General features: G+C 44.9%; 1 protein-coding gene across 1 annotated transcript in view; it reads right to left on the minus strand.

Moving 5' to 3' along the window:
* as3mt (arsenite methyltransferase) overlaps nt 1-15,138 on the minus strand; it is a 39,454-nt gene extending 24,316 nt beyond the window's left edge. The window contains exons 1-3 of the mRNA XM_060898976.1: nt 14,951-15,138; nt 9,585-9,621; nt 3,520-3,647 (exon numbers count right to left, since the gene is read on the minus strand). Of these exons, the coding sequence (XP_060754959.1) occupies nt 3,520-3,647; nt 9,585-9,621; nt 14,951-14,976 (191 nt within the window). The 5' untranslated portion in view covers nt 14,977-15,138. The remainder of the gene's footprint in view (nt 1-3,519; nt 3,648-9,584; nt 9,622-14,950) is intronic.
* Nucleotides 15,139-15,448: the final 310 nt, after the last annotated feature.

The following is a 15,448-nucleotide window of genomic DNA, read 5'->3' on the forward strand; positions in this document are numbered from 1 at the left end:
AGTCGTCTCTAATATTTATGTCCCAATATCTTGACCACATTTTAGGATGAAAATCATTTTAGATATGTTATTTTATATTGAAAAATTAGCTGTCTCGGAGAGGACATTTTTTGACACAATTACATACTAATTTGATCAAAATAGTCTGAAAACTTACTGGCATTCGACATTAAAACTTATCTATGTTTCCAATGATATGGAACCAAATATTTGTTTTATGGTATAAAGAATGATTTAAGTGCATCCCTTTTGGAGCTACCTGTGGTCAAAAAAGCACTTTTTCTAAATGACACGAGTAATTTTGCTAAATATGACACATATTGCCATACATTCACCAAAAATAACATTAACACCAAATTTTTTTTGCATGGTAAACAGAGCTATCACAGGGCTACAATAAACAATCAAGTTTATTTAGTCAAGCCTTTTGATATTGAAGATAATAAGTGTTAAATGTGATTTTTAGCTTGCGTACCCTGATTGTAAAACAACCCATAATATATACAGAGGTGCCAACATTTCTAACAAGAAAATTCTCACAGGCAGAGAGAGAGAGAGAGAGAGAGAGAGAGAAAAATCCATCACAAAAACCCTAGAGGAAGTAAGTTGGTGGATTCAAATGCAGTCGTAAGAAACATTCAACAAAAACCCAACAGTCCCAACCACTTGCATTTAACTGCCTCAAGACCGAGGGCTGCGAATCCACGAGCCAAAATTCTCCCAGATAAAGTTAAAGTAACCACTACCACAACCAAGTGCACATCTTTTCCTCAACACTTCCTTTCTTTCTCCTTCGGTGAATTTTCTTCATCAATTAAAAATCATAAATGCTATGGCGAAACTGTAGAAGTTATCCCTTTTAATTCTATCCACATTCACTGGATATGAACAATCGTGTGCTCTGATTGGCTACTCTACTACTAGGCTATCACTGTCATGATCCGTCCCAGACTTCCACTCCGGAGATTTACCATCTCCAGGTTCAGTGCAATCAGGATCCAGGATGGGACTTCCATCTTGCCGGCATTCACTTCCTGGTCTGCTCTGCTGTGTATAAATAGGCCGTTCTCAGAAGGGGGACTTTGCCAGAACATCTTGTCTGTTTCTCACGTCGGCTCTGTGCCAATTTTTGCTCTCTGTTTTGCCTAGTCTTAGCCATAGTTTTTTGCACTCACGTTTTGTCAGTTTTTCATGTTTTTTGCACTACGTTTTTTGTTTGGATTATTTTCGCTATTTTTGTTCGTTGACTCTTTTTGGACTTTACTTAAATAATCTTTTATTCATTGGATTTTCTGGTTTGTGTTCTGCTATTGGATCCTAACTCACCACATCTTGCCACCCATAACAATCAGCTAATATACCGTGAGTAGAGAAAAACAAAATGGTGGCGCGCGTCAAGTCAGATATCTTGCTTTGTTATCAACCATTTAAAAGAAACAGGCTCCAGCTCGCCTGCGACCCTGTAGAACAGGATAAAGTGGCTAGAGATAATGAGATGAGATATAGCTAAAATAATATAGTTCAGTCGGTGGCGGTAATGCATATTTACACTGGTTTGCCAACCACAAAAAAAAAAAAAAGAAGAAAATGGCGGCGCGCGTTGCTGAACCAACAGAGGACGAAATAAAACCCCCCCAAAATACAAAAAACCCCACAAAATATGGAAAAAAAAAATTTGGTGGTAAGAACTTTTTTTTTTTCTTCAAGAATTATCGCATTTTTCACAAATTGCTCCTGTCATTTCGCCGGTTTGTTTACATTCTAAGCCGAAATTATTTTGTTGGACGTTTTGTATGAAGTTTTTATCCATCAAGTTTGCAAAAAATAAAAATGCTTTGTTTCTCAAAATCCAGTGAACGTGGATAGAATAAGCAGATATTCCACTCAATCTCGTCATACCTGGCTTACAGCCGACTCGGATATCCGCTCGTGTACGACTCGATTTCGTGTCGATTATCAAGTATTTAACTTGGAAGGATATTTACAGTTAGACCCTGGTCGCACTCCAGCTCACGATGGGTTTGCGAATACTTGGAGATGAAAAATTTGTTAGCATCGCCACCAAATGTGCAATACACGACGACTGTTCTCGGAGCTCCACGGGTTGTTTTTTGGAGTGTGTCTCGTGAATGGCCAAAAACGTCGCGAAAATTTCAGTGCATGCATTGAAATTTTGGTGCCGATGTTTTTGTCGGTAAACTAAGCAGCGAACACTCGCAGATGGGTTTGGGAATAGTTCCCGAAGCTTTGGTAACTGTCTTCAAGCCTCTTGATGTATTTGTCTCGAAACCGTGTCCCCGATGCTCACAGGAACCTCATCAACACAGAGCCTAACCTTCGCCGAGACTTGCGTATTTATATTCAGGGATCCTTCTGAGTGAGTTCTGCGCTCTTGGGACCCAGTCATTATGGGAAACACCTGATGCTGATTTGAGTGCAATCATCACGTGCATATAATAAGGACGCTGTTTTCACAGAGACTTTGCAAGTATTCTGTCAGGTATGTGGCGGTAGACGTGCAGGAAGAATGTATTAGCAGGCGTGATATTTACAAAAACAAAACACAAACGAAACCAGAAGCAGAGTCATAAACATAGCTAGAAACAAGCGTGACAGTGATTGTAATACTTCGCAAAGCTTCTGTCCCCTTATACGTGCGTGCTGATTGCACTCAAATCAGCATCAGGTGTTTCCCAGAACGGCTGGGTTGTGTGAGCGAGCGTGGCTGCTCGAGCGTGTGAAGGCGTGACGGTCAGGTTTTCATCCTGCTGTGTGACCACAACTTTTAGCTCGCCTGTATATCGCCATGCATCGCCACCAAAACGCCTCATCTTCATCGATAACCCATCGCGAGCTGTAGTGTGACCGTAGATTTACATGTTAAGCCAATATCTCACTGGGCTGCGACAGCCTGCAACTAGTTGGAGACAACAATTGCTATAAAATATGTGAATTGGCGGCAATTTTCACTTGGAATCACACTGAATTGATATTCGCATATTTTACCGCAATTGTTGTCTCCAACTAGTCGCAGGCTGTTGCAGCCCGGCTTTCCCTCGGCAGGCAGGGAAGTAGAGGAAGCCTCACCGGAAACTGACTTGAGAATGGTTCGCGATGGCTTTGCGACACCAGCGACACATTTGCGGCTATTTTGAGAGAAATTCTGTCGCACTAGTTTTTTGAACATGTTCAAAATTTCAGCGACGAAGGCGCGACACTTTGCGAGTCATGCGAGGAAATTCAGAAGCCCCGTGAATGTTTCAAGACATTTTTGAAACTCTCTCGTGAATGACGTTTGCAAGCTGTCGCAGCCCAGTGAGATACCAGCCTTAATTACATACTACATACACACAATACATTTTGAAACTATATTATTAAATATTAATAGTGCTGTAAAAGATAATTTGCTATGTAGTGCTAAAGATGGGGATCTTCGTCAAGATAATGATACAAGATCAGTGTAATCCTGGAAGTTTAGAATACGGTTTATGGTTTTGAATGTCTGGAGACAGAACCTACTTTGCCGTGACGTCCGGGTGAACTGCAGCCAGAGCTTTTCGAATGTAGACAGGGATGGGTTTTGGTGAAGGGACACATGCATTGCTCTGCAAATCAGAGCTTTGCTTCAGTTTTTTCCCGTAGTATTCCTGCAACACAAATTTCACAAAAAGATGTTGAAATATTTGGTGCGAGAGACAGGGTTTATGTTTAAAAACAAACAACAACAAAAAATTTTTTAGAGCCAACAATTTTATCACACATCCATTATTTGTAGCTGCTTATCCTGTTCTACAGGGTCGTGGGCAAGCTGGAGCCTATCCCAGCTGACTATGGGCAAGAGGCGGGGTACACCCTGGACAAGTCGCCAGGTCATCGCAGGGCTAACACACAGAGACAAACAACCATTCACACACTCATTTTTATAACACATTCCCGTTCATTTTCAAAATCTCTCTTTATGCACATGTGTGTTTTAAGAGAAACAGTTGTAAACAGTCTTAAAGTCCCCAAAAAACTACTGTGCTTTATGTTGGCCACTACAGGTGACCCATAAGAGAAGGTTATCATGTCTCAAGGTGGCACGGTGGTGAAGTGGTAAACAAGAAGGTTCTGGGTTCGAGCCCCATGGCCGACGGTGGCCTTTCTGTGCGGAGTTTGCATGTTCTCCCCGTGGGTTTCCTCCGGGTGCTCCGGTTTCCCCCACAGTCCAAAGACATGCAGGTTAGGTTAACTGGTGACTCTAAATTGAGCGTAGGTGTGAATGTGAGTGTGAATGGTTGTCTGTGTCTATGTGTCAGCCCTGTGATGACCTGGCGACTTGTCCAGGGTGTACCCCGCCTTTCGCCCGTAGTCAGCTGGGATAGGCTCCAGCTTGCCTGCGACCCTGTAGAACAGGATAAAGCGGCTAGAGATAATGAGATGAGATAATCGTCTATGTATTTATACTAAAAAAAAATAATTATCCACCTCAGGTTCAGTGAATATCGGTGATAATTATACATACAGGATACTTTTTTTGATGGAATAAAAACGTGTTCTATTGCCCTCTAGCAGGTTTCATTCATTTGCTTTGATAGCATGCAATATTGTTAGCATTTCTGTGTTCGCCGGGAAAGAGAAAAGACACGCTGAACACCCGAAAGGCTACCAAAACCTCATTAGATATTCTTCACACATATTTACAAGAGAAAAACATACCAATGGACATCGAAAAACTGGAAAAGAGACACAGTAGAGATGTAAAACTTCCACACTAGCGAGTGACTGACAATTTGTAGATACAGTAAATCCTCTAATACTGGCCTGTATTCCATTACTGGCCGGGACTCTAATATTGGCCGGTCTCGCTGTCGGAGGAGGTAAATAATGGCCGGACTCTAATACAGGCCGGGGCTATAACCAACGATGTTTCTGAGATCATAGTGGCCTTACACAATCGTTCCGATCTGAAAGACAATTGTGATCAGTGGCGCCGCCAGGCGTATGGCCGTACGCACTAGGCGTACCTTGGGGAGAGAGATATATATTTTTTAATTATATAATTGTTACCTGAATGCTTTGGCAATGCAACATAATTTGAGAAAGAGAGAGAGACGTGTGTGCGCGCCGGCGCATTTGTGTGCTCCAGGAGTGGGCGGGGTGTGCGTGACCAAGAAAGCTCATTGGTCAATGCAGATATACTTTTCTTGCACCACTGAGATTCTCTCCAGTTTTGAGAAACGGAGACAGACAATCGTCAGTAGTCAGAGCTTGTGCGAGAACTTATTGAGAAGCGAGTCAAAAATGAGTAAACGAACCCTGAAACAAACGAGCTTGTTTCAGACTTTTACGAAAAAGTCCAAAAGCAGTGATCCAGGGGTGTCATCTGCTTGCCAGTCCTCTCCAGTATCAGCTAGTAACACGGCACCGGCAGCTTCCACTCCTCCGCAACCGAGCAGCAGTACGCTGCAGCTGGATGCTAGCTCAGTTCCTTTGAGGGAATTGCCTTCATCTACCTCTGAGTTTGAAACTAGCCATACATCCAGTGAATTTCATATAAGAACACCTACATCTCCCCATGTCCCTTACGATCAGAAGTAGATGGTTGCTCCACCTTGCTGACAAATGAGCCATCAGATAGCTTTACTAATGAGCCACGAGTCAGCCCGCTATCACTGACATCAGATTTATCACACATAGGTAAACTTCAACCAGATGCCTTAAAATGTGTACCGGACTCTGTAAAGCTCAATGTCCTACAGAACCGCTTCAAACCAGACAGAGGGTGGGTGGCTCCTTCTACTCTGATTTTCGGTAAACTCAGAAAAATACCCGAGGAGTTTTTCAGCGAGTCTATGTACCCCACGTTGCGCTACAGTGTGTGTCAGAGTCGTGTGTGCGGTAGTGCTGAGCAAGTTCACTAGATTCTAATCGAGGCTATAAAGAGTTTATTGTCGTGTGTAGTTCACATATGTTGTTCAAATATCAGCCTGTGTTCATGGAAGGCTATTGTTCAATTTCAAGTTAAAGTTCTATCGTTGTTTTGTGTATAAGCCTATAGATCGACTCTTCATAGAAACTGCAGCACGCAAGCGTTTTTTTTTTTTTTTGGGGGGGGGGGGGGGGGGGGAGAGATTACACCGCTAGTGCGTACCTTACAGTTCAGGCACAGGCAGAACAGTTTCCGTTAACTTTTTATCCCATTTTTTTCAAAACTTTGTTTTGCAAGTCGGTTTGGCCAAGATTGCAGCCTGTGTTGTCTTTTTTTTTTCGTATTGCCGTGCAGAAAAATTGCAGCTGCTGGAAAGGATGTCTGAATTACCGGTATTTGTTGATAATGTTCTGTATACCGTTATGGTAACTGTACTTTTTCAATAAATGAACCTATTTTATAGGTTCAAATAGACACAAAATCTCGTTTTTATTCATTCCACTGGTAGTCTGTTTTGCTCAAATAGAAATAGAGGCCTGCCTCTAATTCTGGCCTCCTTCCAATAATGGCCTGGACCAAGATGCACTTGAGTGAAATAAAGGCCCCGGCCTATATTAGAGGATTTACGGTAAACATGGCCACCAGATTTGCTTTGTTAAATACGGAAGATTTTGAGAGAATTTTGAATGCGTTGAACACCCGAAAGGAATATGTATAATAATAATAATAATATTGGCTGGCTTTTTTCATGGTGTATCAGATATATTCCATTCAGCTACTCCTCTGACTCGTTCAATATCATGCGAGCTGAATGGAATAGATTAGATTAGATTAGATAGAACTTTATTGATCCCTTTGGGCGGGTTACCTCAGGGAAATCAAAATTCCAGTAGCATCATTACAGGATAAACAGAGAATAGAAAGAGAGAAACTTCTAGATAAATTAAATTAGGTATTTGCATATACAAATATAAAAAAAAAAGAATAAGAATAACATACGGGGAAGAGGAAGGGGGGAAAAAAAAGTCAAACAGAAGAGGTATTGCACATTTATATTGCACATTGTCCAGTATTGCTTTTTGTCAGGCTAGGCTGCTCCTTCCCGTCCTCTGTCCTCCTGTTACCCCTCCTCCCCCCCAGAGAGGAGTTGTCCAGTCTGATGGCATGAGGGACAAAGGTGGAGTTTTTAAGTCTGTTCATCCTGCACTTGGGAAGGAGCATTCTGTCACTGAACAGGCTCCTCTGGTTGCTGATGACGGTATGCAGAGGGTGACTGGCATCGTCCATGATGTTCAGTAGTTTGTCCATAGGCCTCTTCTCTGCCACCGTCACCAGAGAGTCCAGCTTCATGCCGACCACAGAGCCAGCCCGCCTGATCAGTTTGTCCAGCCTGGACGTGCTGCCCCCCCCCCCAGCACACCACGGTATAAAACAGGACACTGGCGACCACGGACTGACAGAACATCCTCAGGAGTTTCCTGCAGATGTTAAAGGACCGTAGCCTCCTCAGGAAGTACAGCCTGCTCTGTCCCTTCCTGTATAAGTGGTTGGTGTTGTAAGTCCAGTCCAGCTTGCTGTCCAGCCACAGCCCGAGGTACTTGTAGGAATCCACAGCCTCCACCTCAATCCCCTTGATCAGAACTGGTCGTGACCTTGGTCTGGACCTCCCAAAGTCAATGACCAGCTCCTTGGCCTTCAAGGTGTTGAGCTGCAGATGGAATATCTCTGATATACCACTCAACGCCAGCCAATATTATTTAAATAATAACCACGACTTCGTCTTGGTTATTGTTCACTGATCTTCACTTCACCTTCAGCAAATAATTGTTAAATAATAGCCATACAGTTGTGCTCATAAGTTTACATACCCTGGCAGAATTTTTGCTTTCTTGGCCTTTTTTCAGAGAATATGAATGATAACACAAAAACTTTTTTCCCCACTCATGGTTAGTGGTTGGGTGAAGCCATTTATTGATAAACAACTGTGTTTTCTATTTTTAAATCATAATGACAACAAAAAACATCCAAATGACCCTGATCAAAAGTTTACATACCCCAGTTCTTAATACCGTGTATTGCCCCCTCTAACATCAATGACAGCCTGAAGTCTTCTGTGGTAGTTGTGGATGAGGCTCTTTATTTTCTCAGATGGTAAAGCTGCCCATTCTTCTTGGCAAAAAGCCTCCAGTTCCTGTAAATTCCTGGGCTGTCTTGCATGAACTGCGCGTTTGAGATCTCCCCAGAGTGGCTCGATGATATTGAGGTCAGGGGACTGAGATGGCCACTCCAGAACCTTCACTTTGTTCTGCTGTAGCCAATGACAGGTCGACCTGGCCTTGTGTTTTGGATCGTTGTCATGTTGGAACGTCCAAGTACGTCCCATGCGCAGCTTCCGGGCTGATGAGTGCAAATTTGCCTCCAGTATTTGCTGATAACGTGCTGCATTTGTGCTTCCTTCAACTTTGACCAAGTTTCCTGTGCCTTTGTAGCTCACACATGCCCAAAACATCAGCGATCCACCTCCGTGCTTTACAGTAGGAATGGTGTTCCTTCCATCATAGGCCTTGTTGACACCTCTCCAAATGTAACGTTTATGGTTGTGGCCAAAAAGTTCAATTTTGGTCTCATCACTCCAAATTACCTTGTTCCAGAAGTTTTGAGGCTCGTCTCTGTGCTGTTTGGTGTAAATTTTTGTTGGTCTACCTGACCGTGGTTTGGTTTTAACAGAGCCCCTGATTTTCCATTTGTTAATCACAGTTTGAACACTGCTGACTGGCATTATCAATTCCGTGGATATCTTTTTGTATCCCTTTCCTGTTTTATACAGTTCAACTACCTTTTCCCGTAGATCCGTTGACAATTCTTTTGCTTTCCCCATGACTCAGAATCCAGAAACGTCAGTGGCTGGATGAAAGATGCAAGAGTCTGTCTGGATCCCAGAAACTCACTCAGCTTTTATACACACACACTGATTACAAGCAAACAGATCACAGGTGAGGACGTTACCTTTAGTAGCCATTCAAACCCATTTGTGTCAACTTCTGTGCATGTTATCAGGCCAAAATCACCAGGGTATGTGAACTTCTGATCAGGGTCATTTGGGTAGTTTCTGTTGTCATTATGATTTAAAAAGAGAAAACGCAGTCGTTTGACAATAAATGGTTTCAGCCAACCACTAAGCATGAGTGGAAAAGATGTTTGTGTTATCATTCATATTCTCTGAAAAATGGTCAAAGAATCATAGATTCTGCCAGGGTATGTAAACTTATGAGCACAACTGTATATGTTTACATGCAAAGATCACACTAATTTTAATACATCATAGATAACATTAACAGGTTTATCCTTCTTGCCCCGATTGCGTGGCTAGTAACGATCTCTTGAACTCCTGAAATTTGGAATCTAGACAAATCTGGACAAACCATGCCACTTCAGAGACCTAATATGACTAGACTAACACTTAATATGTATGATTTTTTTTTTTTGAGAAATCTATTAGTGTCCTCCAAGTGGGAGAAAATTAAATCTGCTTCAGGCCATTATTAATCCAATCCAGCAGGAGCTGTACAGTAATGTTTTACCGTTAGGATTATTTACTGGTTTTTGGTGTCATTTTTTCTCTCCCACATGCTTTCACTAGAATTACCCTCAGACCCATAATCAAAACGTTTACCTTGACATGGTCATAAACGTATGCAGCAGCTGCTTTGCTGTGAAAAAGAAAACATGTTACACAGTTATATCACACGCCTCCGTTATACTCTCAACATTTGTAGACCGACATTCATCCAAACATTACACTTAATTATTAAACAAACTAACTAGAGTGGCGGCTACAATAATCAATAGTCCATAATTATCGACACCTTTTCAGATTTACCAATAAAAAACAATTTTACAAAGGTGAGTTTCAGTTACAACAGTTATTATTGGTTATTTAATCAACCGGAAGACCTGCCTCGCCCTTCGATCTTGTCGTCTGATGACGCAGCTTGTTACCGGAGATGGAATTTTTTTTTTTAGCACGATCGGCAATTTGAGGAAAACCCGGATATTACCTTCATCACAGGTAAGCATGGTGGAAAGATCATGGACAGGTTTTTAAAAATCTGATATTTTAACCACTTTTTGTTAATCACAAACAAATAAATGTGTTCCACGTGCTGTTTCAGAGTTTGTGTTGTCAGGATTATTCTGCAGTGGAGAAAACCTATGAGAGTAGGAGTGTACAAACTTTTGACTGGTACAGTGTATATAGAGCAGCAGCTACAATTATCGACACCTTTTCAAATTTATGAATTAAAAACAATTTTACAAAAGTGAGTTTCAGTTACAACAGTTATTATTGGTTAATTAATCAAACGGAAGACCCGTCTCCCATCGCCCTTTGATCCTGTCGTCTAACGACGCAGCTCGTTACCCGAGATAGAATATTTTGAGCACGATCAGCAATTTAAGGAAAACCCGGACGTTATCATCATCATCGCAGGTAAGCATGGTGGAAAGATCAAGGACATGTTTTTACTCATCAAATTCACCGATATTTCATGATCTCTTTGTCGAAACCTACTTTGTTTCTGACTCTTTCATTCAACAGCCGCCATTTTGTATCGAAACGCGTGTTTGAGAAGTCACATGAGGTGTCGATAATAGTGATCACTTTCACCGGTGTCCACCATTATCGACACCCTGTGGTGACATTTACAACTGTTATGGATCGATCTTTGTGTAACATTGTTGAAGTCGATAAAGTACTTTAAAAAATAAAGTGCTGCGATTTTTTTTTCCTGATTCATAACAGAATGGAATGTTTATAGAGTATTTGAATCCAATTGCAGTAAATAGAATTAAACAAGAATTAAATTCCGAGTATATAAAAATTACATGCTTGAAATATTCAGATTTTTCTATTCCATTCAGAAAATACATATTTTTATTTTTTGCAGTTTGTTGTAAATCTCTGCCACATATTACAATATCAGTAAACATTTTATATTTTGGTTCGAGGAATGAGATGCGACCTTTGACCTGGATTTTCATGTGGTTACAAATTCCGTCGCCTGTTGACATTTATTGGTAAACTACACAACTAGAAATGAATACAAACAAAAAAGAAGGATTAACAAAAGGTGATCTACGAAAATACTTCGAAAGTGGAACAAAAAGATTTGATGCAGGTTCAACATTATCAGTTCATTTGTTTACAAACGTTAGAATTACTTCCAAATTTACGTAAACACATATCCATATATTTATAAAAAAGGATATTTTGTACTAAATATAAGTCTATGTAAAACACATTTAAATAAAAACTATGTTTTGTTAACTTAATATCACATACTGATTTATTCTTTTTAGTATAATCATCTGGATGTTGATGATCGTGGAACGGCGTCGACAACCGCGGGCGAAAAGGTGTCGATGATCGTGGAACGGCGTCGACAACCGCGGGCGAAAAGGTGTCGATGATCGTGGAACGGCGTCGACAACCGCGGGCGAAAAGGTGTCGATGATCGTGGAACGGCGTCGACAACCGCGGGCGAAAAGGTGTCGATGATCGTGGAACGGCGTCGACAACCGCGGGCGAAAAGGTGTCGATGATCGTGGAACGGCGTCGACAACCGCGGGCGAAAAGGTGTCGATGATCGTGGAACGGCGTCGACAACCGCGGGCGAAAAGGTGTCGATGATCGTGGAACGGCGTCGACAACCGCGGGCGAAAAGGTGTCGATGATCGTGGAACGGCGTCGACAACCGCGGGCGAAAAGGTGTCGATGATCGTGGAACGGCGTCGACAACCGCGGGCGAAAAGGTGTCGATGATCGTGGAACGGCGTCGACAACCGCGGGCGAAAAGGTGTCGATGATCGTGGAACGGCGTCGACAACCGCGGGCGAAAAGGTGTCGATGATCGTGGAACGGCGTCGACAACCGCGGGCGAAAAGGTGTCGATGATCGTGGAACGGCGTCGACAACCGCGGGCGAAAAGGTGTCGATGATCGTGGAACGGCGTCGACAACCGCGGGCGAAAAGGTGTCGATGATCGTGGAACGGCGTCGACAACCGCGGGCGAAAAGGTGTCGATGATCGTGGAACGGCGTCGACAACCGCGGGCGAAAAGGTGTCGATGATCGTGGAACGGCGTCGACAACCGCGGGCGAAAAGGTGTCGATGATCGTGGAACGGCGTCGACAACCGCGGGCGAAAAGGTGTCGATGATCGTGGAACGGCGTCGACAACCGCGGGCGAAAAGGTGTCGATGATCGTGGAACGGCGTCGATAACCGCGGACAAAGGTGTCAATAACCGTGGACAAAGGTGTCAATAACTGCAGACAAAGGTGTCGATAATTGTGGACAAAGGGGTCAATAATCACAGACAAAGTTGTCAATAACTGCAGACAAAAGGTGTTGATAGCTGCGGAACGGTGTTATGTGATCTGATACACCAAGTAATCGGGAATCAACTCATTTTTTCCCAGTGGAAGTTTGAGTAATTATTCCTGCACAATTTACATACTGAAAGTCTTTTCTACTTTTGCAACAGCCAAAAGATTGTTAAGGTGTCGATATTTGTAGCTGACGCACTTATCAAAAATTGATGAGCACATCAGTGAGGTAATGTGGATTTAATAAAAGTGTGGTGTAACAGGAACCACGCTCGGGTCCACGCAACAAATCCCACACACAGGAACCAAGCTCGGTTCCACGCAACAGATCCCACACACAGGAACCACGCTCGGTTCCACGCAACAGATCCCACACACAGGAACCACGCTTGGGTCCACGCAACAGATCCCACACACAGGAACCACGCTCGGTTCCACGCAACAGATCCCACACACAGGAACCACGCTCGGGTCTACGCAACAGATCCCAAACACAGGAACACGCTCGGGTCCACGCAACAAATCCCACACACAGGAACCCGCTCGGGTCCACGCAACAAATCCCACACACAGGAACCACGCTCGGGTCCACGCAACAAGTCCCACACACAGGAACCACGCTCGGGTCCACGCAACAAATCCCACACACAGGAACCACGCTCGGTTCCACGCAACAGATCCCACACACAGGAACCACGCTCGGGTCCACGCAACAGATCCCACACACAGGAACCACGCTCGGGTCTACGCAACAGATCCCAAACACAGGAACACGCTCGGGTCCACGCAACAAATCCCACACACAGGAACCCGCTCGGGTCCACGCAACAAATCCCACACACAGGAACCACGCTCGGGTCCACGCAACAAGTCCCACACACAGGAACCACGCTCGGGTCCACGCAACAAATCCCACACACAGGAACCACGCTCGGTTCCACGCAACAGATCCCACACACAGGAACCACGCTCGGGTCCACGCAACAGATCCCACACACAGGAACCACGCTCGGGTCTACGCAACAGATCCCAAACACAGGAACACGCTCGGGTCCACGCAACAAATCCCACACACAGGAACCCGCTCGGGTCCACGCAACAAATCCCACACACAGGAACCACGCTCGGGTCCACGCAACAGATCCCACACACAGGAACCACGCTCGGGTCTACGCAACAGATCCCAAACACAGGAACACGCTCGGGTCCACGCAACAAATCCCACACACAGGAACCCGCTCGGGTCCACGCAACAAATCCCACACACAGGAACCACGCTCGGGTCCACGCAACAAGTCCCACACACAGGAACCACGCTCGGGTCCACGCAACAAATCCCACACACAGGAACCACGCTCGGTTCCACGCAACAGATCCCACACACAGGAACCACGCTCGGGTCCACGCAACAGATCCCACACACAGGAACCACGCTCGGGTCCACGCAACAGATCCCAAACACAGGAACACGCTCGGGTCCACGCAACAGATCCCACACACAGGAACCTGCTCGGGTCCACGCAACAAATCCCACACACAGGAACCACGCTCGGGTCCACGCAACAAATCCCACACACAGGAACCACGCTCGGGTCCACGCAACAAGTCCCACACACAGGAACCACGCTCGGGTCCACGCAACAAATCCCACACACAGGAACCACGCTCGGTTCCACGCAACAGATCCCACACACAGGAACCACGCTCGGGTCCACGCAACAGATCCCACACACAGGAACCACGCTCGGGTCCACGCAACAGATCCCACACACAGGAACCACGCTCGGGTCCACGCAACAAATCCCACACACAGGAACCACGCTCGGGTCCACGCAACAAATCCCACACACAGGAACCACGCTCGGGTCCACGCAACAAATCCCACACACAGGAACCACGCTCGGGTCCACGCAACAAATCCCACACACAGGAACCACGCTCGGGTCCACGCAACAAATCCCAAACACAGGAACACGCTCGGGTCCACGCAACAAATCCCACACACAGGAACCACGCTCGGGTCCACGCAACAAGTCCCACACACAGGAAAGAGTTGAGTTTAATCCAGCAGGTCATTATTTGATTTGAGTCGCTGTAATTTTGGACCTGGGAAGGATGCGAGTATATTTTTGATGAACTGAAACCTCACAGAACAAATAATAAAGACAATAACATGTCATAAACCATTCGCACATGCTGTCGGAGTGAAAACAACCCTGTAACTGCTGTAATGCTCAGCCAGTAAAGTTCATTTCCGGAAATTCCCGGCTTTCCTGCAGCCTGAGCAGCCGGACCCCGCTATCCCCGGAAAGCGGTGGGAGAAGCAGCCGGACCCCGCTCTCCCCGGAAAGCGCACAGTCTGCAGGCGGCGCGCGAGCTTCAGTGGCTGTTCAGTGCATTACTGGCTGCCTCCTTCCGGCCCAGAAGCCCCGCCGCGCTCTAATCAACACCAACAGCAGCTTCTGACCTGAAACACACTGTAAACACACTTCACCTCATGTCACAGTACAAGCTCGAGTTTCCGGACTGTTAAATCTTACAGTATCTCTTCCAGCCTGTAACACTTCTCTGACTCTTACACGCGTCTCTGACTGCAGAGGAACTCAGGCGCACACGGAGGAGTTAAAGCTCCAAATCAGCTTCACTGAACCTACCTGCCCGCCACTCCCGTCTCCGCCATCTTGCGCCGGTTCTCAAACTGAGCCGATTCTTAAACTGAGCTGATTTCAACCTAAACTGATTCTCACCCTGAGCCGATTCCCAAACTGAGCCGATTTTCACCCTTAGCCGATTCCCAAACTGAGCCGATTCTTAAACTGAGCTGATTTTAACCTGAACTGATTCTCACCCTGAGCCGATTCCCAAACTGAGCCGATTCTCACCCTGAGCCGATTCCCAAACTGAGCCGATTCCCAAACTGAGCCGATTCTCACCCTGAGCCGATTCCCAAACTGAGCTGATTCTCACCCTGAGCCAATTCCCAAACTGAGCTGATTTTAACCTGAACTGATTCTCACCCTGAGCCGATTCCCAAACTGAGCCTATTCTCAAACTGAGCCGATTTTAACCTGAACTGATTCCCAAACTGAGCCGATTTTAACCTGAACTGATTCTCACCCTGAGCCGATTCCCAAACTGAGCTGATTTTAACC

Source organism: Neoarius graeffei, chromosome 18 (assembly GCF_027579695.1).
Source record: "Neoarius graeffei isolate fNeoGra1 chromosome 18, fNeoGra1.pri, whole genome shotgun sequence".
In the NCBI taxonomy this organism is placed as follows: Eukaryota; Metazoa; Chordata; class Actinopteri; order Siluriformes; family Ariidae; genus Neoarius; species Neoarius graeffei.